Genomic DNA, 20,636 nt, shown 5'->3' with positions numbered 1-20,636 from the left:
TGTAGGGGGTAATGAAACCTCAGTCATGCTAGTGTTAATGATTCTTCTGCCTAAACATACGTCATGACATAGTATGAGCGAATGGGAAAGGGGATCAATGTCACATGATTCCCTTGTTTGACCGTTTGAAGGTGCAAACAAAGGTGTGTGCCTCAAAGAATTACCCCTCCCTCGCCCCCAGCCCCCACCCCCTCTCTCTCTCTCTCTCTCTCTCTCTCTCTCTCTCTCTCTCTCTCTCTCTCTCTCTCTCTCTCTCTCTTTCAGACTCTGACACAGTGTCAGTCACTCAGAGTCTCCACAGCAGTTTACTGTAAACCATGTGACCACAGAGGAAGTATGTGTGTGTGTGTGTGTGTGTGTGTGTGTGTGTGTGTGTGTGTGTGTGTGTGTGTGTGTGTGTGTGTGTGTGTGTGTGTGTGTGTGTGTGTACGCTGTTGGTTGCAGGTCAAAGTACCTGCCCTGTCAGATAAGGGTGTCAAAGTCAACTGAACCGCCTGGACTCCATTTCGTTTTGCCTCGTTGGATCAAAGCATAAAGATCATTGTAGGGTAAGAGATTTTGAACAATACACTGTAGCAACAATCTCTCTAGTCTGGTGTTAAGAATGTTAACCACTTGAACCCCACAGACCCTATTCTGGAGGGAACGTGTGGCGTTGGGACACAATTTGATCTTTGAGCTATTTTTGGCAAAGACTGTTTAGAGGGAAAAAAGCTGTCCAAGTACAGAGCCAGGTGTGTTTACTAAGAATAGAGGGATTAAGGTGTTAATGTTGTTGAAGTGTTTTATACATTATACTAGGACCACTTGGTATTTAATATTTAATACATAGGAAGCATGTCTTCAGATCACTCTGTCTAGTTCTGCCTGGAATATAGACACTGATAGAAAGATCGTGCCAAATTGCATTGTACTTCCATGTACTGTTGTTCTCATGTCTTACTAAATAAAGTACATCAATCAATCAATCTCAGCAAGAAGAACAGACAGTCACCCTCATTTATCAACGCAGCGTATAAACCGGCGTATAAACCTCTCTCTCTTGCTCTCTCTCGCTCTCTCTCTCTCTCTCTCACACACACACACACACACACACACACGTGTTCGAGTTACACTAAATAAAGCAGTCATGAGACTCGGGCGGAATGCAGTGATTCCGTGCGGCCACGTTAATATTGGAGCATCGGGTTTATATCCTTAACCCAGCCAGGCTGTGTAGCCTACATAACTCTCTATGACATAACTCTATAACATAGCACAAGCTACTGTAAGTTTGTAGACCTCACTGTCCATGAAAGATGGTCGGGGCTCCCGATAATTCTCTCACAGAAGCGCTGCTGCGCTGAAAATAGCAGATCTACAAGCTCAACAGGTCGCGATGCGACCTGTTGTGAGCTTGTAGATCTGCTATTTTCAAATAGCCAATGCAGCATGCAGATCTGCAAGCTTAACCGAATGACTGTTAAAGCAGTTTGTTTAAATTAGTTTATAAAATGATATATTTTCACGATTATTTATTAGTGTAGATATACATTTATGAGTGGATTATGTGTCCAGATGCCTCTCAGACAGTCAAACAATGCTGCTCCGCAGGTCTAGGATGGAATAAACGGGTGCAGCCAACGTCAACAACTGGTCTCGACCAGACGTGAGATTTCAGTGTACCGTAGGATGAAGCCCACGTTAGGATATATTGATAAATGTCGAAAGGTGCGGTGATCTCGCCGTACGCCCATTATTTGGGCTGCACCGCGTTGATAAATGAGGGCCAGTGTGTGTGTGTCTAATAGTGGAGGTGCAGAGTGGGGGAGGTCAGTGATGCTATGCTCATTTGAGAAGTGGTTGCTCTCTATTTTAATGACGTGACGCGCACGTCGCTTAACACCTACAGTACAGGTCACAAAATGGACAATTGATATGCATATAGGCTAATTCCTATGTTAATGTACCTGGCGTGAGTCGGGAGCCTTTGTAAACTTTGATGAAGTGTGAATTTAAAGTAGTTTTAAATCTATGCGTGTGCCTGCACGTCCCCCCGGCCAAATAAGTGGTTGCTCGGCGTGCAACCCCGTCCACTGAGCATTGCACCCCTGGGGGAGGTTGGGGAGGAGATGAAGAGTGGGGGGATGTGTGTGTTGAAGACAGCCTAGCTTCTCTAGCTTCTCTTTAGTTACAACAAGTAGGCTTGGCAGGGGGGGGGGTGTAGCCTAATATGCTGTAGGCTAGCGATGAATAGACTGGACAGGCAGGCAGCACAGCAGTTGAAGAGTTTTTTGGTTTGCAGTTTAATTAAGTAAATGTATCAATACTGCAATGCAATGTAGAAGTAGAATCAGAATCAGAATCAGAAGACTTTATTGCCATGACATGTAGACATGTTAGGAATTTGGTTTGATGCAGTGGAGCGCAGTTTACAACAGGACTGGTGCAAGACAGGACAAGACAGTGCCTATATATAAGTAGCCTACTCTGTTACGAGTAAAGTAGCCTATAGTAAATTAGCTATATGTTCTCTCTCTCTCTCTCTCTCTCTCTCTCTCTCTCTCTCTCTCTCTCTCTCTCTCTCTCTCTCTGTGCCCTGTTTTGGAAGGGGGGGCCGCTCGTTTACGGTTTATTATGCCACTGTGTTTTTTTCCGACAGCCAGCTGCGCTCCTGAGCAGCGCTGCGCCGCGCCTCTCAACACACACACACACACACACACACACACACACACACACACACACACACACACACACACACACACACACACACACTCGCCCTGCAGCTCACAATGTGTCGCGATTGATGCATCGTGCTCTTGCAGATCTGCTAGTTTCAAATGGTCGAAATGTATACGCTACTGTAGGGCTGAAGTGGTTACTGTGTTAGTGTATGTTTTGTAATAATAAAGCCATTGGATTAAATATATATAGAAATAGTGCCACTGAACCACCACCACAGAAATAAACAAACAAACAATTTGTCAATTCAAATTAGCTATTGGCATAGAGAGAGAGAGCGGCCCATTTTCCTGTCTCATTTTATCAATTAAGACGTTGAAATTAAACTAATGTTTAGCTCAGCATCATGCTATCTAACTTTATTTGCTTAATATTTTGCTTACTATATATGTCACATCTTGTACTGTAAGCAACAGACAGGATCTCTGTCTTTCTAGGAAAAACAGTGCCTAAAACCCCCAAAACAAACAATTTTGCAATTCAAATCAGCTATTGGCATGAGAAAACATTACGTTTACATTTTCCAAAGCAAGTGTCAAAACATTATACAAAAGTGTAAAGTAAAGTATGTACAGTTTGGAGAGGATAGTAACTAGTAACTAAAATATTCTTGCTGTCTCCTGTGGGTGGGATAAGGCAGTAGACCGCTGCTGCCCCTAGTGGCACATAGTGGATGAATAATAACACATGCCCTGCGTGTGTGTGTGTGTGTGTGTGTGTGTGTGTGTGTGTGTGTGTGTGTGTGTGTGTGTGTGTCTGTGTGTGTGTGTGTGTGTGTGTGTGTGTGTGTGTGTGTGTGCGTGCGTGCGTGCGTGCGTGCGTGCGCGTGCGTGTGTCAAAAGGGAGACAAAAACAAGACCCGCCCAGCTCTGCCTCAGATTGGCTTACCATGATATGTGACCCTATACCTTAACCAATCATCACTCCTCTTGTCTAAACCTAAACCAATCAGAGGCAGAATAGGGTGGGTCATGTAGTGACAGTAGATCACTGGATGATAATAAACATTATAATCCTCTGAAGCCTATTTTAATCTCAGTCATTGTAACAGATGTTGTTGAATTGCAAAAGTAATTAGTCAACACTAGTTACTAAAAAGATAGTGGAGTTCAACACTGGTCAGCAACATATTTAGAAGACCAGAGCAGAACAGAAGTCCATGTGAGTTAGATGTAGAATGACCAAACGGAGGGAATACTTTATAATAGGAGTTCAGTTTATTATACTCATGCGGTACAGCTATCAGTATCTTCAGTAGCATAACAACATACCACCGGCTTGCGCATGCGCAGTATACATGACCATCGCCCGTACAGTGGCTACCGAGGCACATTAACTACGGAGTGAGCATTAGGCAAATGCTCTACATCTCCCTTCTTTAGCTTACAGTGCAAACAACAAATAACTACTCAAAGTTGAACAGTAGCACTTCTATACTTTAGCTGCCTGAAACAAGAAAATAATAGTATCAAATGCATGGCAATAGATTTTTTCAAGTGGCAATTATTCTCAAACAGTCAATACTCTGTTACATTCCTTTTTATTTTTAAACAACTTTGTACAATGTGTAGTACGGAACAGTCCTTAAAGTCTATCCCCTGTCCAATACTCAGTCACTGTATCTGGTGTTTGGCCTGACTGTGCGACCAAAGCGTGTTGTGTAAGGGCTCTTACCAGTGTCTGCAGGCATTGGAGCTACGGGCACTTGGACTGGGGGTGGGTAAGTGTCTATAAGTTCTCGTTGTCTCTCGCCGTAGAGGGGAGGTGTCTCACTGACAGCTGGTTCGAAGCGCTACCAGTCGGCACCGTCAGGCCGACCTGGAGGTTTCTCGGCAACAGGTAAGAGGTGTCTGTGATTTCTCCTGTAGTCTTTACCTCCAGACCGGATGATGTAAGACCGTGGCTCCTCACAGATCTTTCCTACCGTGCCCATGCTATCGTACCACTGGGAGGTCTGCATTCTGACCACTTCGCCCTCCGACAATGGACGTAGAAGGCGGCTGGACTTGTCATAGCTCAGCTTCTGGGAGAACCTCTTCTTCTGGAGCTGGGCTGTGACTTGTTGGGTGTTGAGAGGGGCAGGCTGCAGTAGCTGTTTGCTGACCGGGAGGGTAGTGCGGGTCTGCCTTGACATTAGTCTCTGTGCAGGTGAGCCAAGGTGTGCGTCGCGAGGGATATTCCTCAGGTTCAAGAGGTTGAGGAACACATCTGTGCCGTCCGTCCCTCTTTGACTTTTCCATCAGTTGCTTAGCACTTTGCACTGCCCGTTCAGCCAAACCATTGGACTGTGGGAACTCGGGGCTGCTGGTTACATGCTCGAAGTCTCACTGTGCAGCAAAATCTCTGAACTTCTGGCTGGTGTACTGTCCCGCATTGTCTGAGATGAGAAGACATGGGGAGCCATGTACAGAGAAATGTCTTTTCAGCTTTGTGATGACTGTCGCTGATGTGATGTCCTTGAGCAAGTCAATCTCATACCAGCCAGAGTACGAGTCTACAAGCACCTGGAAATGCTTGCCATCCCATTCAAAGATATCAGTTCCCACTGTGGACCATGGTAGGTCAGGAACTGGATGTGACTGTAGTGGTTCCCTCTGCTGATGGGGCCTCTGGCTGTTGCAAACAGAGCATGAGAGTACTGTTCTGTCAATGTCTCTGCTCATGGTGGGCCAGAACACTATGTCTCGGGCTCTGCGTTTAGTGGACTCCGCTCCTGGGTGTCCTCTGTGCATGATGTCTGTGTACACTTTCTGTAGTGACTGGGGAATGACAAGTTTGTGACCTTTCATGATGACACCCTCCTCGATGGTGAGCTCGTCTCTGAATGGAAAGAAAGGACTGATGGATGGTGGAGCACTGTGCTGTCTGACATGCCATCCGTGTCTGATAACAGAAGAGAGGGTATGCAGTAGTCCATCTTCTGCTGTGTGTCTCCTAAGTTCATCCAGGCGGCTGGACGAGACTCGGCTGACTGTCGTTACCTCGAAGTCGTTTAACTCGTTCCCATGCTGAAGTGTGGATGCCCTGGGGGCGAGTGACAGGGTATCGGCCAGGAACATCTGCTTTCCTTTTTTGTAGACCAGGTCGATGTTATACTTCTGGAGCTGCAGCATCATACGTTGGAGTTGTGCGGGCGCTGTGTAGATCGGCTTTCTGATGATTGTGACCAGGGGTTGGTGGTCGGTTTCTATGGTGACTGGCTTTCCGTAGATGTACAGTAGTCATTGAATCGCGAACATGCAAACACGACTGCCAGGAGTTCTTTTTCAATTTGGGCATAGCGTGTTTCTGGCTGAGTCATTGTCCGTGATGCGTAGGCAATTGGTCTGCCCCCCTTGTAGACATGCTGCTCCTAGTCCGTGTTGTGAAGCATCACATGTGAGCGTGACTGGTTGATCGACATTATAGTACGACAGGACAGGCGGACTGGAGATGCATCTCTTCAGTGTGTCATAGGCGTCCTGGTGTTGCTTTAGCCAGCACCATACTGTGTCTTTGCGCGTCAGCTGATTCAGAGGGGCAGACAGCTCACTCAAGTTTGGCACAAACGTTCCTAGGTAATTGATCATGCCTAGAAATCGCTGTAGAGCTGTGACATCTTCAGGAACAGGCATTTCGGTGATTGCCGTGGTCTTGTCAGTGTCCGCTTTCAGACCTTCACTGGTGAACACATGGCCGACATAACTGACCTCTGTCAGCCGGAATTTGTTTTTGAGGGGGTTGAGCCTCAGATTAACTTTGCGTGCTCGGTCAAGCACCCTCTTTAGGTTTGCGTCGTGCTCTGCTTCAGTGCGGCCTCCGACGATGATGTCGTCAACGATGATGGCACAGGGATATCCTGCGAATATCTGTTCCATTGTGCGCTGGAATACTTCACTGGCTGAGTTTATTCCAAACGGCATTCTGAGGAATCTGTAGCGTCCAAAAGGTGTGCTAAAAGTAGTTAGCAGAGAAGACTTGCTGTCTAGATAGATCTGCCAGAACAAGCTTTTGGCATCTAGAACTGAAAAAAGTGTTGCATTTGCCATCTGTGATGCAACCTCTTCCACCGTGCGCATTGGATGGTGGGGGCGCTTTAAGGCTGTGTTAAGGTCTCTGGGGTCGATGCAGATCCTCATGTCTGTCGTCTGCTTCTTGTTTGTCGCTACCATGGATGACACCCATTCGGTTGGTTCAGATATGGGGGTGATGACACCCAGGTCTGCCATCCTCTCCAGCTCTGCTTTTACTCTGTCCTGCATGGCTACAGGGATGCGGCGTGCAGGGCGGACGACGGGGTGCACATCAGGGTCCAATTTCATGGAGTATGTCACTGGTAGCTTGCCAAGTTCATTCTTGAATAAGTCTGCATACTCTGTGAAGAGCTTGTGTGGCAGGTTGGCATCCGTGTTCACGCTGAGTTGGTGGACGTCCTTGCTCAGTGTCACTAGCTTCATGCGTATGCTTGCTAGTAGGCCTAGTAGTGGCTGGACATTTCTCTCCACAATGTGGAACTGTAGTGCATATTGCTGACCTGCTAGTTGACATTGCAGGACGACTGAGCCCAAGGTGCTTATCATATTTCCCCCATATGCAACAAGGTTGGTGATTATTGAACGGTCTATCAGTTCTCTGTTCTCCACATGTTTGAAGGCATCATAGGATAGAACATTTCATTGTCCACCTGTGTCAACTTTCATTTCCACAGGCTTGTCATTGATGTGTACAGTGGCGAACGCTACATTTTTCTCTTGCACATTAGAGTCTATTGTGTCCACGACCACTGTTATTCCATCAATACAGAATGATTCATCATCAGTATTACTACCTGTGGCCTGGTTCAATTCAAGTGGATGGACAGATTCCCTGGAACTCTGTATCCTAGAGTACCTCTGTCCTGATCTGCAGCACTTCTTGTAGTGGTTCCACTTTTTACATACATGGCACTGTTGGCCAAAAGCCGGGCAACTGTCTTTCTTAGCATCGTGGCTGCCACCACAATTATTACAGCTGACAATGGGCTGAGCATTTCTCCCCGTCTGTGCTCTCTGACGTGGCTCAAATCTCTGCTGCCTTCCATATTTGTACTGCACGCTGTCAACACTAGTGGGAGCATGTGGTGATGACAATGTCCTTGTGTGATGCTCTGTCTGCTCACATATTTGACACACAGAGATAGCTTTAGCTAGAGTCAGCCCACTGTCACGCAGCATTATTCTTCTCAGGTTATCATCATTTATGCTACAGACCAGTTTATCACGGATGAGCTCATCTTGCAGTTTTCCAAATTTGCAGCTCTTTGCTTTGATCCTTAGGTCTGTGACATATGATTCAATTGGCTCACCTTGGTTCTCGGACCTTGTATTGAATTTGTGTCTCTCCATTGTAATGTTTATTTGGGGACTGCAGATCTCCCGAAATTTCCTCTTCAAACATTCGGGGTCCTCTTTCAACTCAGCTGTAGTGATGATGGCTCCAGGTGCACCGTCAACATCGGGTCCTCTCACTTCGGGCGTATAGACGAACGATCTCTCCATTTCAATGGCCTCTGATCCTGCTAGATTGAGGAGAATGTAGGCTTGTGTGCGGGCTGGCTTGTCATAGTGTGTAGCCGCGATAAAAATGTCATATTCTTGTTCAAACACTCGCCAGTTCTCAGCGATGTTCTCATCAAAGGTGAGAGGGTCTGGTCTGCGAAGTCCGTCCGACATGATGCACGGTACGCGTTGGAAAAGCCGTTAGCACGTTAGCTTCAGGTCGGGTTGTTGTCCTCTCGTGAACGGTAAAAGAGCCGTGCGCTCCGCGATAGACTGCACGTTCCAAGGCAACCCTGCACAACACCGCAGCAGCCTGCGGCAACAGCCATGTGGCGCTAGTGGTGGGGTGGAGGTGGGAAAGAGAAAGAGGGGGGGGGGGGTTAGGGTAGTAGAGAGATGGGAGAGGGAAAGAGACACCAAGGGTGGGGGGAGTTCAAAAAAATCAAATGTTATCACGGTCATGGCCTACAGATTACAGTCATAACAGGATAAGAATTTGCAAAAACAACTCATATGTAGACAATCATGTTCAAGCCTTGCAAGGAGGGGGGGAAGGGTACATGGTCAGAGGCAGCTTGAGTGCAAGGGGTTTTATCAGTATTTATGGCCGAGTCCGTTAGGTCACAGTGTCTTTTGCGCGGTGGATCGGTTGAAATAGTAATTCTCCTTATCGCGGTGGAATGCGGAGCAACAGAGCTCGAGAGTCTCTGCGTACTGGAGGAGTCCATAACAACAGGCATGAAAGCAGTCAGTGTCCCAAGCGGCACAAGGTCATGTGTGGTGTGTGAGTATATGCTGCTATCTCGCTCCCCCCCCGCCTAGGCAGGAGACAAGTTCAACAGCAGATGGTTAGGGTGGGAAGGTGTGGGTGGGGGGGGGTCCCAGCGAATGAGGCCCAGCTCAGCGTAGCGATGTCTCCCCTCACGTCCGTAGCCTCGGATGATTTATGCGGGCAGGGGATTCAAATATTTCCCTTGAGATCATTTTAGTCCGAGGAGGCTCCATTTGCACCCCCTCTATAGTCTGTTCGGTCCACGCGATTCTGCCGCGCCAGGACGGCTAGACGTGCCGCTATGAAGTCGAGCCTTCCCGTCTGCTCCTGGATCGACTTCCCGATAGCCATAACCATGATCGGCAAGCGAGGCTGGCCCGCCATCGCAGCCATCTTCCCAATTTTCCGGTACACGAGAGCAACGGCCACGCCAATCAGCAGTAGTCCCACCACCAGAAGCCCAAAGATATACGCATCTTCCGAATCCTCAATACTCAGCAGAGAAAGGCAAAGTGGCTGCCATTTCCCATACGAGTCTTTTAGGTATCCCGCAGGGTAGGTTTTTGCAGGGCAATTTCCGTCTGAAGCGCCCTCAGACTTGGTTGAAAAAATAGTGTCGATCGCGTTGAACCCCTAATCAATCAGGAAATTCATGGTGGTCGCTTCGAGGTTGAGGATTGTAGAGAGAGAGATCACTAGGCAGACCCGTTGAGCTCAGTCACAGGAATCAAGCGAATGCATACGAAGGACAAGACACACAGGGCTAGGGAGGTAGGGAGGGAGGCATAGATAGCCTGGCATAGATAGCCTGGGAGGTTAGCCATCTCGGCTCCAGGCTCCGCTGGCGCCGAGATAAGCTAGGCCAAGGGAGGAGGAGGGAGAAGAAAATGCGACTGCCTCCGTCGACAGCTCAGGGGAGTTAGGTCATGTGATATTTTGTTGTAGAGTGAGGTTGTTATCTGTGTGTGTGTGTGTGTGTGTGTGTGTGTGTGTGTGTGTGTGTGTGTGTGTGTGTGTGTGTCTGTGTGTGTGTGTGTGTGTGTGTGTGTGTGTGTGTGTGTGTGTGTGTGTGTGTGTGTGTGTGTGTGTGTGTGTGTGTGTTATCGCATTGTGAGGCGTTGTGAGCTTGTAGAATTAAATCTGCTATTTTCACAATATTTATCTGTGTCAAACAAAATGTAATGCCAACAATTCCAAGTGCTTGTCAGGGTGGGGGGGTCACCAGTTAAAATATGATTATTTTAGGGGGTCCCCAGTTCAAATATGATTATTTTGGGGGGCCCCAAAATAATCGCGGCCTGAAAAGGTTGAGGAACCACTGGGTCAGATGATAGATAGACTCCGTGGGGGAACCAGTTCAATTGGATCACATCAATAACGCAGATAACGCACCCATTTAAATTACAGTAACTGTAACAGCGTTACTGAATTTTTGAGGCAAAGTATGTGAAACCTCTTGTTATACAATATACACAACATGACAAGGTGATCTCATGCTACATAAAATAAAATAAGGAGAAATAAAACATGACAATTTAACAATGGAGTGAAATATTAGCTGAGTATTATTACTTTTGCATTGACAACTGCATCTCCCCCACTGTCATATTGATAGGAATAAAGGTAGTGTAGACAGTTGTGTTCCTAAATGTTTTGGTTATTAAGTGTTGCCGTACCTGCGGTAGTCCCGAGAGATTACTGGGGCGTACTACAAGTGATTATTTACAAGTCAAGAAGTCAACAGGTAGGTAACAATGTAACAAGTAACTAAAGTTTTCAAATAATTGTAGTGGAGTAAAAGTACAATATTTGACTCTGAGATGTAGTTGAGTAGAAGTAAAAATACTGATAATTGAAAATACTCCAGTAAAGTAAAAACACTTTATTTATGTATTATTTATTTCTATTTATTATTAATTTAAATATTACTTCTACACATTATATTACAAAGAAGATGGTGCAATTAGATGGTGAATGACAGTGCTGTGTTTCTGTACAGAGTAGACTACTGTGCAGTCATGTCAGTGTAGTCAGTGGGATCAGATGCACACAGTTTCATGCAGTTTGCGTAGCGCATCGCATACGCTCCGCCGGGACCTGAAGCGGAACTGAACGAGAACGTGAACGAATCATTTGAACGAGTCTTTGCCGTGAACTGAACGAGAATCATTCGTTCACCGAAATGAACTGTTTTTCCCATCACTACTGTGTTCTGCCGGCCCAGAGGGTTTAAATAGGACTTTCAGGGCTGTGGGCCATTTATAATGTCCATCCCAATTATTAATCTATCTGTGCAACTGTTATTGTACTGTATTTTAGAACTATTTCTTTACTGTATATATAAAAATACAACATATTTAATCATTTACAAATCAATCTGTGATTCAGCGTATATTGTTATCACAAACAACTATTAGATTTGCTGAAAGTTAATGCATTTTATTTTCTCTCCAAAGGAGGAGCATGGGACCAGTAAGGAGAGAGTGGCAAACTGTATACAGGCTGTGTGTGTGTGTGTGTGTGTGTGTGTGTGTGTGTGTGTGTGTGTGTGTGTGTGTGTGTGTGTGTGTGTGTGTGTGTGTGTGTGTGTGTGTGTGTGTGTGTGTGTGTGTGTGTGTGTGCGCGCGCGCGCGCGCAATCATAGCAGCTAGTTAACCTCATTGACCTGGTATCCTAGCTCTATGTTCATTGCTGGTTAGACGAATACTATACAAAGCATCAGTACTGTGAGTGTTCAGGACCAGAGACCAGGACCAATCACCTGCTGATTGACAGGAAACCAGAGGAACATCATGTATATTAGCAGTAGGCGTGGTGTAGGAACAGTAGGAGAGTAAAGCATTGTGCACAGTCTGTGCACGTGACTGTGTGTGTGGCTAAGCTGTGTCTGTGTGTGCATGCACATTGTGCATATGAAGCAAACATTTACTGTTTGCTGGTCTATTTTCACTGTAATCTTGACAGGTTTAATAAAGACCAAAGATGAGTCATTGTGAGGAGAGAAAGGAGGAGGGAACTGAGAAACAGCACATCCACAGACCAGAGCCTGCATCTGTGTATATGAAGAGTGACTGGTCTAAAGATGACCCTCCTAACCTCAGTAATGAACCTGGACCTCCACACACACAGTATGTCAATCCTCCTATACAACATACACAACACTAACACAACAAAGTGATCTCATACGGGGTCATGCCTATGTTCCCTCAGCCCTATGTTCCCTCAGCCCTATGTTCCCTCAATCCCTAACAAATCTATTTTATCCAAATTAGTCCCTATGTTCCCTCAGCCCTATGTTCCCTCAACCCTATGTTCCCTCATCCCAAATTAGACCCTATGTTCCCTCAGCCCTATGTTCCCTCATCCCAAATCATACCCTATGTTCCCTCAGCCCTATGTTCCCTCATCCCAAATTAGACCCTATCTTCCCTCATCCCTATGTTCCTTCAGCGTCACATATGGCCCTTCCATAATGTGCTGTTGGGGTCACCTGTTGGGTTCCCCCGGGCTCCCCAAGGCATCCCCCAAAGGTATAAGACTATATATAGATATATTATTAGTAAGTTATAAGTTATAAGACTTCATAAAGTTTTCTTTACACCGATGATGATGGTGACCACAACATTAAATTGTGGCTACGTGGTGCAGCTCCGACGGCCCGCTGCTCCGAAAGCCCACCAGTCCGACAGCCGTCCCTGGGCGCGGAGGTGGACCGGGGACCCCCGGGGGTCCCTGGCTCCGGAGGCTTAACCCGACCAGTCTGTCGGTCGGGTCAGGCCTCTACAGCCAGGGACCCCTGGGGACCCCCGGGGAGGCCTCGACGGACACCCGGCTCTCCAGGCGGTCCCGTGGACCCACTCTTAACACATCGGGTGCCAGCGTTTTTTCATAACAACTTACGTTGGGTGCCAGCATTCTCCCCATTGACTGCGCTTTACTGTTTAAATCTGTAGACTCCGCGATGAGCAAATCCACACGAAAAAAAGCATCGATTCATGTTGAGCCATGAGCCTGGCTACAGCCTGGAACCATAACATTACCCTTGCGAGTTACAACGGGGGGGGATCGCGCTTCGCGCATGACCGGTTTTCCCCACAGGAAACAGATTCGGAGATATAGGCGTTTCAAAGTAGGAAATAGACAGGAAGCGGATGTGAATTTTTTTTTTGTTTCCGGTGAGCGATCTGGCACTTCCTTCGCAGGATTACAATGGGTGCTCCCAGAGCTGCTCTAGCCCCGCCCGCGCGGGGAAAAACGGAAAAAACAAAAAGACCAAACTCACGGTTCAGACCGTGTTCGGCACCGAACCGCCACTATGTAAACACACGGTTCAGACCGTGTTTGGCACCCGATGTGTTAAGCACCCCTCAGCGGGCGTTAAGTGAAGTTACAGACCGTGGCCCAAGCACCGCGGGGACCTGGTGGTACAAACCAGAATAGTCGCCCCTGGGACTATTCTGAACTTAGCGCGTCGGGCCCGGCTCACCGGCCGGTCCCGCGTACCCACGATTAAGCACCCCTCGGCGGGCGATAAGTCCTACAGACCGCAGGTACCTGGTGGTACAAGGGGTGCCGCAATAGTTATCACGCCCATTAGCAGGGTCTTGTTTCCTCGCTGAAGATTGTCTTCTTTCCTCTATGGTCTGAGCTGATTTAATTTCTCTTGGCTATGGTTTCGCTAGGTAGCTGGTAGGGACAGTGGGAATCTCGTTCGATTAACTCGGGTGCAGCCACTGCTGAGTTGCGGGACAACCGCGGCGCCGGGCACAACCCACATAGATACGTAGCTGCTCGCAGGTTCATGTCAAGTTCCCCCGCCCCCAACCCCATCAAGGTAACTTGCCTTGTGGGTCCACAATCGGGAACTTTGGTTTACTCAACTCCTGCGTGCGCCACCTATGTTGTCTACACCCATATCAGTTACTGTCCCGGCGTGGTCACTTGGCAGTGACTGCACGCCCAACTCAGACGAGTCTGCAGCGCCCTTTAAGACAAGCATATGCTACTGGCAGGATCAACCAGGTAGGCCTCCTGTTCCGCCACAGAGACAGCGCGCCCAGGTGAGGCGCGCACCGTGGGGTTGCCGGTCCGTGGAGACTGCCAAGGCCCCCCGTGAGAGGGGCGGCGGGAGCTCCCGGCGGCCAAGCTCCCCACGGCCAAGCTCCACAGGTACGTTCTAGAGCGAGTGGGCGTCCCGACCGGGAGACTTTTTCACAGGAGGGAGGCAGGGACGAGCGGGACGCCTCCTGGGCCACGGGGAGGGGACAGGGAGGTACGACGCGGAGATCCACAGACGTCGGGCGAGGCTCCGTCGCCCTAGCTATCCTATGGCACCAGTCGGCCCTTGTCCGTAGCTTCCCCCTCTCCACCAGGGGAGAGCCAGGGCGACCTGAGGCTGCAACATATGCTGCAATATGGTGCACCATGTCCGGCCATGGTCTCTAGCTACCCTATGGCACAAGTGGCCACTTTCCCCCCAATGCGAAATTGGGGGCAGCCACCCAGGGGCCCGGGGGGGGGGGGGGGGGGGGTACCGACACGTGCGCACCCCCGGCCCGGATCCAACGAGCCCTCCGCCGGCCCCGAGCGACCCACGGACCGGGAGGTACGGGCCGTTTAGCCCGAAAAAGCGCAGATCGACAAGCCGAAAAAAGTTGGAATTTTAGGCCGGGGGTCCTCCAGGGGGTCCCCGGGGACCTCTGGAGCCCATGCGGACACTTAGAAAAAAAATCGAAATTTTTCAAAGAACCATGATTTTGGGGGTCTTCGCCGCCCCGTCGCTACCCCAGGAACTGGAAGGTGCCTCTTCCTGGGCATGATCCCTAGCTATCTTATGGCACGAGTCGGCCCTTCTCCCTGGCTTCCCCCTTCCAGCAGGGGAGAGGCCAGGAGCCCTGGGCCTCCCGGCAGACTGCCGGGTTCACACTCGGTTGCTCTACCCGCTCCGGGAGCCACCGTCCCTGGGCGCGGAGGTGGGCCGGGGACTAGTGATGAGCGGGTCGGGTTTTTTCATGACCCGCCCCGCCCCGCCCCGCGACGGAACCCAACCCGCCTCAACCCGCCCCGCGAACCCATGTATAAATCTATGGCTCAACCCGCCCCGCGACCCGCGATGTTTTTTTAATTCTGTAAAATCATGGCTGGAAAATAATCTCCAAGTGTATTCAAACTGTTTTATTGTTATTATTCTTATTCTTATTAGGAATAAAGACAAAACAAGAGCATGTGATCATTTTATTTTTTTTTGCGTGTGAGAGCGGCTGACCCGCTCACCCACAGCCCGCATAATTGCCTCTGAAATTCTGACTCGATCCACCCGCGCCGCGGGTTGACCCGCGGGTCCCGCGGGTTACGGGTCGACCCGCTCATCACTACCGGGGACCATGGACTGGGGAGGGCGCCGCCTTGTAGACACGGCCGGTATTGCGCCCCGCGGCCACCACAGGCCTATCCAGGCTTGTGGATCTGCTCTTTTTCCACCCTTTTTGAGCCCGGATTTCGGCTTTCGGACCCGCGGGGCGTCGGAGCCGCGCCACGTAACCTTAAATTGTACGTGTTGAAAGCATGTTCTGGGGGTACGTATACGTGTACATTATGTCACAAGGAAAACTTGACCATGATGACCATGACCATGACTGACCATGATGCTGACCATGCTACTGACCATGATACTGACCATGATGCTGACCATGATGCTTGGGCAACATGATTGGTCAAACTTAATTGCTTTGACCTGGTCAGCTAAGACACATTAAACTATATGTATAGTTTCTCTCATCAATTCAAATTCAGACAGCTGTGAAACTGACTGATGTTAAATTATATTGATAATTTCTCATCAATTCAAATTCAAACAGCTTTGAAACCTATAGGTACCTATAACAACAGCTGCAAAGAATTACTGATGAACTATTGAACTTTTATCACAGCTAATAAAGTAAAATATTAATAATAATAATGATACATGTCTATACTAATATCGAGCTTTTGTAGATATCCAAAACAACTATATTACAAAAAAATGAGTTTAAAGGTATAATAAGCCATGGAAAACTTAGCTTATTATAAAAAATAAAAAAAATAGAGGGGGATTTAAATGAGTACAAACAAAGTTCTGATATACAGACATGAACATTACACAGTCAAATGAATACGGGTTGGACATATATGGCTGGGGGTCCTCCCCCAGAAACTTTTTAACACAGTAGATACTGTATTAAAAAGGGAGTTTAATACTTTTATCAGTCATAGGAAAATTATGGGTAAATTATTTTATTTTATCCATTACAACCCTAAACTTATAGAAATCGTTTTGATGACTGAAGCAAATAACCACTCCTGATATTGACATAATTCTGACATGATACTGACCACCATGATACTGACATAATACTGACATAATACTGACATAATACTGACCATGATACTGACATGATACTGACCATGATACTGACCATGATACTGACATGATACTGACATGATACTGACATGATACTGACATGATACTGACCATGATACTGACATGATACTGACCATGATACTGACATGATACTGATAGACAGACAGACAGACAAGACAAAACATTAGAATATTACATGGGCTGATGGAACATAAGGCTGAAGGAACATAGGGCTGAGGGAACATAGGGTTGAGGGAACATAGGGCTGAGGGAACATAGGGTCTATTTTGGGATGAGGGAACATAGGGCTGAGGGAACATAGGGTCTAATTTGGGATGAGGGAACATAGGGCTGAGGGAACATAGGGATGAGGGAAAATAGGGCTGAGGGAACATAGGGCTGAGGGAACATAGGGTTGAGGGAACTTGAGTACGCTCCCATCTCATACTACATGAATTACAAAAACAAGATGTAGCATCTAATAATGTTGTATCATCCCTGGTCAATGTTTATCTACAGATTGTATAGTTACTACAGTATGTGTGCAGTTTGTGAATTAAGTGGTTCAAATCAAAGTGTGGTGTTCAGTGGTGATGCTGCACTAGACAGGCTGGCTGCTTGTGTGCATACAGTATACGACAATCTATGTACAATCTGTCTATCACCTGTTATTGTACTGTATGTTTCTATTCAGTTTTATTGTTGCTGCAATGTTGTGAGAGGAAACTAAAAGATGTTACCCTTTTAGAAGTAAATTTAATGTAACAATAAAACAATCTATCTTGAACAAATTGACTTTTTCTTTCAAACAAACATTTATATGATTCCAGAAGTTTTCACCACAGACCAGAGTCTCCAACACTCAGCTGTGTGTCTATGAAGAGTGACTGGTCTAAAGATGAACCTCTTTACTTCAGTAATGAACCTGGACCTCCACACACAGAGTATGTGAATCCTCCTATACAATATACATGACACTATAAAATTATGTATTTAATTAATTGATTAATTAAATCATGGATTTTGGGATCTGCATGGGTACCGGTACCGTGTGGCTCCAATGTGGATCTCGGACTTCATGTGGCCTGTGTATGACACCAGTCACCCATATCATCTATGACACCAGTCACCTATGCTATTAGTCATCTATGCTATTAGTCATCTATGACACCAGTCACCTATGCTATTAGTCACCTATGATATTAGTCACCTATGCTATTAGTCATCTGTGACATCAGTCATCTATGACATATCTGTGACATATAAGTCCACATTTGGGTTTCTGCCTGGTCAGAGCTAACAAGTATGAAACGTAGTCATTTTTCATAATACCTCTAAAAGATATGGTAACACTGTAATACTGGCATTCAAAAGGATCCTGTATCCAAACCATCAGGTGTTCAGGGTGACGTGCCAATATGTGTGTGTTTGTAATAAACAAAAGACACAAACGACGCTACACAACAACAACAACAACAACACTCTACGCAAGTAGTCTCCTCTCTCTGCTTGTTGTGTCTGTATTCTTCAGTCTAAGCTACAAATGTAGAGGGACTGGCCCTCGTTTTGGCCTCATGCACAAAATGATATACCCTAAGGTCACATTGGCCTTGATGGCCTGTCCACACTGCCCCATCATTTTCTCCTTTGGTTCTTTTCTGTTGTGTTTTTTTAGACACCGGTGTCTTGTTGAGATTCTGAATTCTGAAATAATGAAAAGCTGTATATAGTTAATTATTTTTCTGATAGTAATACTGTGTATTTAAAATTATATTATTATTGTTATTAATTATTTTTTAAATAAAATGCAACAGTAATGTATAGAGAGGTCGCCTTGGAAACAGTAGGTCCCAGGTTCGATTTCCGGCCCCGGCTATGTGTCGAGGTGTTCATGAGCAAGACAGTTAACCCCTAACTGACTGTTAAAGGACGACTTCACCGCTTTTCAACCTATCTTCATATAATTGGTCCTCACTAATACTCATGATAAAATGGTAAAAAAAAATTCTACTCGGCCTGTCTCAGAGGAGGACTGTGGACAGTCCAGAAACTACCAGTGACATCATCGTTAGGCATGATTTTTTTTTCCAACAAGATTTCACATTTTTGATTTTGATTTTTATTAACACGAGAACAATGCCTTCTTTTATTGCATTGCAACTTTCCAGGAATAGAAAGCCTGCAGTTTCTATTAGCTTGGATTCCCCATTGATGATGTCACTGGTAGACAGGACTCTGAACTGTCCACAGCCCTCCTCTGAGACACAGACCGAGTAGAAAAAAATGGTACAATTTTTTCATGAGTATTAGTGAGGACCAATTATACTGTATGACGATAGGTTGAAAAGCAGTGAAGTCGTCCTTTAACCCAGATGAAGTCAGTTTTCAGCTAGGTGAAGCTGAAAACTGAATTCCCCTTTGTTTCTAGCAGGATTGATGTGCAGAGAGCAGAGTCTCCTGTACCCAGCTATGTCTCCAAGAAGAGTGACTGGTCCATGGATCACCCTCATAACTTCACATCCAGACACCACTCTACTGATCAAAGGTTTGAATTGAGCACACAGATGATTGGAACAGTAACACGGGACAAGCATCATTGAACATGATAAAACAGAGGTCATCATGATGTGGCCATATGTTTCCATCAATCCATTTAAATTACAGTATAAAAGCCAATAAAGTTTTGATCACATTATGAATAAATATCATCATGTGAAATGTGACTTCAGTGAACGTCGACCTATTCACTTCAAAGCCAGGCACCATTCTATTGGTCAAAGGTTTAAAGGTACATCAAATGTTTCTGAAAGTAGATTTATTTACCTCAATAAAGCATCAGCATAAAGGGATTACTACAATTCATTATTTTATGGAACATACATAGTTTTGTTTATGGTCAATTTTTTATTTATTTATTTATTTAACAGGGACAGTGCACATTGATCAACATGTCAGTTATTCACGTCCATGTAAATGAGCCAGAGTTAGCCAGAGTTGGCTAATTTTCATCTGTAGTCCCTGAGCAGGCTGTTAAAGTGGCATAGTTATCTATACAAAAAGAGACATCATCGTCAACAATACAAAACAAGTAGACATAGTACAGAAGACAAAACAAATAGTAAAATATGAGAAGACACAGTGATTAATGGAGCTGATATTTACCCGTGATTACAAATTTGGTTAGCTTTAAGCCATCTTTTAAGGTTGAATTTATAGGTTAGATAGTTGGTAGTCTCTCTTACTTCGGTAGGGAGACTGTTCCAGTGATGGGAGGCTCTAACAGAGAAGACTGTTTTACCAAACACACTCTGTCTGAATGGCACCTCACAGTCTCCTCTGGTAGTTGCCCTAAATGTGAAACTAGAAAAGTCAGATCTCCACCAGGCTGGGTTGCCTACCCTTGGCATGGAGTGCAGCTATCAGTACATTTGGATGTGTGCTCTATAGAGACCCCTCAACATATGAATCCAATGTGGGTATGCAAGGATGTTGGATTCATTATATACTGTATGTATATCCTCCCTTTATACCTTTCTGAACTTTTGGAGCCTTATGCCCCAGACAGAGCACTAAGGTCTGCCAACAAGTTGCTCCTGGTGGTTATTATTTTGATAGCATGTTATTTAAACAGATGCTAGGTTGTTTACTGATATCCTATTTATCCATTTACAGATTATTATTGTGGATAGCATATTGTTTAGAGTTTAAACCTTAGCCTGATGCTAGGTTCCTAATAATAATAATGATAATAGTGGATTTTATTTTGAATGTACTTTACGTTTGTAAAAAAGTCTCAAGTGTTACAGAAGGCAATTGCATAAAAAAAAGAAACATCACACCATTAAAAAACAACTAAGAAACAAAAACAAAACAATTAAAACATGGGGGCATAAAGCCTAGAGGTAAAACCAGTGTAGCTAAAAAAATGCTTTGCTAAAAAGGTAGGTCTTCTCTTTTAAAGGAGTACTACTGTGGTGCTCTCAGGTGGACAGGGAGGGTGTTACACAGTTCGGGGGCGGCCGAGCAGAAAGCCTGGTCGCCCATGGTACGTAAAAGTTCTTGGTTGACCTGTGATCCTAGTTTACTGAGGCATTACACTGTCTCTCTGCATTCTATGTACATGTATGCGTTTACCTTGTTTACTGTAAGCCCCGGATAAGAGCGTCTGATAAATGCTTACATTGTAAATTGTAACTTCATTAGGTATTTAAGGCCAGCACAAGCAGTC

The 20,636-nt window shown here is 46.1% G+C and overlaps 1 protein-coding gene across 4 annotated transcripts in view; it reads left to right on the top strand.

Annotated features, from left to right (window-relative positions):
• Positions 1-20,636, top strand: part of LOC311041319 (protein NLRC3-like) — a 79,785-nt gene that overhangs the window by 2,593 nt on the left and 56,556 nt on the right. For 2 of the 4 annotated variants that reach the window (XM_084086222.1, XM_084086220.1), the window contains exons 2-5: positions 445-548; positions 11,974-12,137; positions 17,239-17,352; positions 18,837-18,953. In XM_084086222.1, coding sequence (XP_083942348.1) covers positions 11,992-12,137; positions 17,239-17,352; positions 18,837-18,953 — 377 coding nt within the window. In that variant the 5' untranslated portion in view covers positions 445-548; positions 11,974-11,991. The remainder of the gene's footprint in view (positions 1-444; positions 549-11,973; positions 12,138-17,238; positions 17,353-18,836; positions 18,954-20,636) is intronic. The other 2 variants (XM_084086223.1, XM_084086221.1) reach the window with 2 other exon arrangements.

Source organism: Gymnoscopelus microlampas, assembly GCF_963454915.1.
Source record: "Gymnoscopelus microlampas genome assembly, contig: SCAFFOLD_112, whole genome shotgun sequence".
NCBI classification, from domain to species: Eukaryota; Metazoa; Chordata; class Actinopteri; order Myctophiformes; family Myctophidae; genus Gymnoscopelus; species Gymnoscopelus microlampas.
This window is presented reverse-complemented; position numbering and strand designations above follow the sequence as displayed.